The 4,038-nt window shown below is 40.1% G+C and overlaps 1 protein-coding gene across 1 annotated transcript; it reads right to left on the reverse strand.

Annotated features, from left to right (window-relative positions):
- Positions 1 to 388: 388 nt before the first annotated feature.
- On the reverse strand, positions 389 to 2,292 carry rgs16 (regulator of G protein signaling 16). Its single transcript, XM_072683041.1, has 5 exons — positions 2,193 to 2,292; positions 1,895 to 1,975; positions 1,713 to 1,774; positions 1,280 to 1,446; positions 389 to 1,147 (listed from the first exon to the last, which is right to left on the reverse strand). Exons 1-5 carry the CDS (start codon positions 2,234 to 2,236, stop codon positions 944 to 946), a joined length of 558 nt encoding a protein of 185 aa, XP_072539142.1. The 5' UTR covers positions 2,237 to 2,292; the 3' UTR covers positions 389 to 943.
- Positions 2,293 to 4,038: the final 1,746 nt, after the last annotated feature.

A 4,038-nucleotide genomic window follows, 5' to 3' on the forward strand; every position in this document is an offset into this window, starting at 1 on the left:
ATGGTGTGTTTTCTGCTTTGGAAACCAGACTCAAACAGTTGCCTTGGTGACTCTGTAAACCCAAACTGGACAACCCTTTCTGCTATTGAACAGTGGAGATTTAATATGAAAGAAGCTAGCAGCTCCATCATTATGAGCTTGTTTACCACAAGGTAAAATGTGTGGTATGGTCTCTCACATAGCAGTAAAATTACTCATACACTGCTGTGTGGCTTCAAAGGAGAAAGAGTAATGAAGTGGAATGAAGTTAGCATTTTGTGTGTGTATATTTTAGCTTAACTGGTTACCACTGTATGTGCTTGTTTCAGCTTTACGTTCTTGTATGTTATGGGACTCTGTGAGACCGGGATGTGTCTTTTATAACATAAGTGAAAAAAATTCACAGATATCTGAACCAAAATTTTATTTACACATGTTGACAGAGTACAGAAGGTTGAAAAGAAAGCATTCCATGCATCCTCTCAAAGACACATTTTTGAGAATTACAGCAGTGTACTGGTAGAATTGCAAATGGAAAAAGGGAAATAAATAAATAAATAGTTGAACATTTATTAAAAATGTGTTTTAATAGAAAAGAAATAACAAGCTTTTGTGCATATTAAAAATGGTGTGTTTCCACCGGCGGGTTTTAATGTCATTTAGGTGCTTCACAGTCCTCTTTATAATCTCCTTAGTAATCCCAGGTTTTTCAAGTCCATTTGATTCCATTAGTGGGGCACAATTGTATGTGGTAGGTTGGTAATCTTCTCCCAGCTCCGTGTTGGTACTCTTCATAACCTTGATCTGCCGTCTCCTTCATTCACAGGCCTGCTCTGTCTTTTTTTATGGCTCTATACCGACCATTCCAACTCACTGCCTGGACCTTTACCTCATCAGACGGACACCCCTTCGTAACATCAACTCTCCTTTTAGGCTCCTTACGATTCCTGGAGATTGAAGTCCTTCAGGCCTTTTTGGTGGCAGCTTTAGCGTTCTTCTTGGTTAACTGGCTAACCAAATCCCGGTATGCGGATGACCGAAGAAATCGTGGGTAGCAGTCTTTCTCCATCAGGATGTAGATCCTGTACTGGGCTGAGTCAAAGCAGGTTGGTGTGGGACTCTTTACATTGGCTTGGGTGATGTCTCGAGTCTCATGGTCAATGTTAACCTGGAAGACAGGAAGAAGAAGCACAGTGAGTTTAATTCTACCTGACAGGGTCCATAAAATATTAATTCCAGAAGAAGTCACCAGTGCAGGCACTTTGAGTCTAAGGGGAATTTAACACGAAATGTTCATCACCTCTCTCGGTGCTTCACTTCCGATAAACTCATTGTAAATCCTCTGGGCTTTAGACCGTAGCTTGGCTGGAGACTTTGTGTTCCTGTAGTCCTCACAGGCTAGGTAGAAGGCAATGTTCTCCTCACTGAATTCAGACACCAGAAAAGCTCTGAAGGCATACAGTCCATCTGATGGAGGGAAAAAAAAGAGATTACTTGTGTAACATGCTGCATCAGCTTAGTGCATCCCACACAGATCAGACAGCACACACACATCTGTGCACTGCAGCAACCCCATTACTGTGATGAGATTTTTACCCACACACCATTGCACATTCTACTTGTCCTATTTTAGCCCTGTCTGAAGGCATAGTGTCATCTCTAAAGTTCTTTTATCTGCACAGTTCAACATCTGTTTTTAGAGTTTCTCTTTCTGAAGATAATATAATACTTACGTTTGCTGGACAGGAGCTTCTCAAAAGACTCTTTCCACCTTAGGCATTCCTCCAAGGTCAGTCTGCAAGTCAAGACATAGTCTGGTCAGCTTTGCTGCATTGCATTTAATATGTCAGCTTCATTCTTTAGGCATTTATACAAAATACAAGGAACAAATGTCAGATGCAGAGTCCAACTGTACCTTGGTTTCCTCAGTTTGTAGGCGTAGCACAGCAGTCTCCAGTCCAGAAAGCTGCTCACGCGTGCTTTTAATCCTTTAGCCCTGTGATGCGCAGAAAACACTTTTGTAACACATACATTTTCATTGCCATGTAGAACACAGAACTGATGCCAGTCACTTCTAAATATTGTCTCACTGATTTTTCTTTTACACAGCAATAAAATGATCCATTTTATACAGATGACATACTGTAAAATATTCCTAACAAATAGACTAGTGAAAAAAAAACTTCGGTAAAGCATTAGCATGGAATCTGTACCTTTCCAGGCAAGTATTTGGCAGTGCTGCTAATCCTCTGCACATTGTAAACCCAAAGAAGAGATGAATATCCTTCGAACGGTGTTGCTTTTAGTGAGAGTTTATCAGTGGTCTGGTTTATAGAGCGGTAGGAGGGGGCTTTATATAGTGCAGAAAGCAAAGCATCATCCATCCTTTCAGCCAATCAGACGGCTGCACCCTCCCTGCCCCACTGCCTGAGAGTGTGTACTGTTTGTGTGTGTGTGTGTGTGTGTGTGTGTGTGTGTGAGAAAGAGAGACTGTGTGTGCATGTGTGTGTGGTGCAAAAAGGAGTAAATAGGGAAATGGGAAATGCCAACAACATTACTGGAAAATCCTTGTTCACTCAGGTGTCAATTTATCATATGAATTTATATATGTAACATATTTATCATTTTCCCCCAGTTTTCTTTAACCTAAATGGGATGGAATGCTATGTTTGAGTTTCTAAAGTTTCATTTCAATCCTATGGTATTAAATATAGAGTGTAATACGCCTCTAAACACAACAAAAACATCTTTGTTTCTGATAACATTGGAACTATTTTACAGCACTAACCTTTCTCACTCCCAACAGTTTACTAGAACGTGATTTAAAAAATGTAATTTAAAGGGGCCTTAGAATGGGAACCTGTATTCACCTTGGGATAATTGAATAAGCAGAATTCGGTGCATGAAAAAGTATTCTCTTTGAGATGTGTCCTCTTTGAAAAGCAAAAAAACAAAAAACAAAAAAAAAAACAAACAAAAAAAAACTGGTAAAGGACAAAAAACAAAAAGGACTGGAAAACAGGACAATTTCAAAACATCAAAACTGTTTCATAACAGTTCTGACTCTTTACTATTTACTTCCCTACATTTTGCATACACTAGCAATCAAGATTGCGATGTGGTAAAAACACAGCTGCCACTTTCTGACAATAATGCTCACAATGTGCATGAGTAACACTGGTCTCTACAAGATATGGTAAAACACATGACCTGGGTTTGCTACATGAACCAGTCTTTGTGTGATGAGAATAGCTTGGGAAAAGAATACGCAGCAAGTGAGCAGGTATCCTTGCTGGGCTAAAAGCTAACCCTAGCCTAGCAGAAGTCCAGGCGATGCCATTCAGCAAGCCGGGTGAACCACACAGATAGCAGCACTATCTGCTAAGACTTGTGCTGGCAGTTCTGACAAGGCTAATGTTGCGACTGCTATAGTACTTTGCTGTAAAACAGCCAATCAGAGTAGAGCCCATATACATCTAATGTGTTTTACAACGATGACTGTTTTTGGCTTGATAGTGCAATTGAAGACATTTACTGGTCTATAGAGATCATACTATATTAATGGCATCCAAAAGTCAATTAATAAATAAAGAATGTCCGTAAAAAGTATATAAAATAGACTGAGAGCCACATGTGAATGTGAGCTTTTTGCCTAATCTTTTAAGATGAGATTTGTGCCAACCTTCAACCACTGCTTAACTGCCCAGAGAGGGGTACTGATTTGAGACTTACCTAACATGTTCAGGTTGTGCTCACAATATGGAACATTTGATTATTTCTAATGTGCCATAATAGAACAGGGCTTCAGGGAATCCTACCAATGAACCTGTGGGTGGTCAGAGGTGTTGTCACTGGACACAGAAACAATTTCACCTGACATGCTTTGTTGTGCATTCACCTGGATATATGCTTATGTTAGGACAAGGCACTCCTGCACACATTGGCCTTGAGATGTTTACGCATCTGCTGTGATGTAAGAACCTTACCATCGTCCTCATGCTTGAAAACGAACCCGAATGAGACATGCAGAGCGTGGAAAATAACCATGTTGTTTTCCTC

Source organism: Salminus brasiliensis, chromosome 7 (genome assembly GCF_030463535.1).
Source record: "Salminus brasiliensis chromosome 7, fSalBra1.hap2, whole genome shotgun sequence".
Classification (NCBI taxonomy): domain Eukaryota; kingdom Metazoa; phylum Chordata; class Actinopteri; order Characiformes; family Bryconidae; genus Salminus; species Salminus brasiliensis.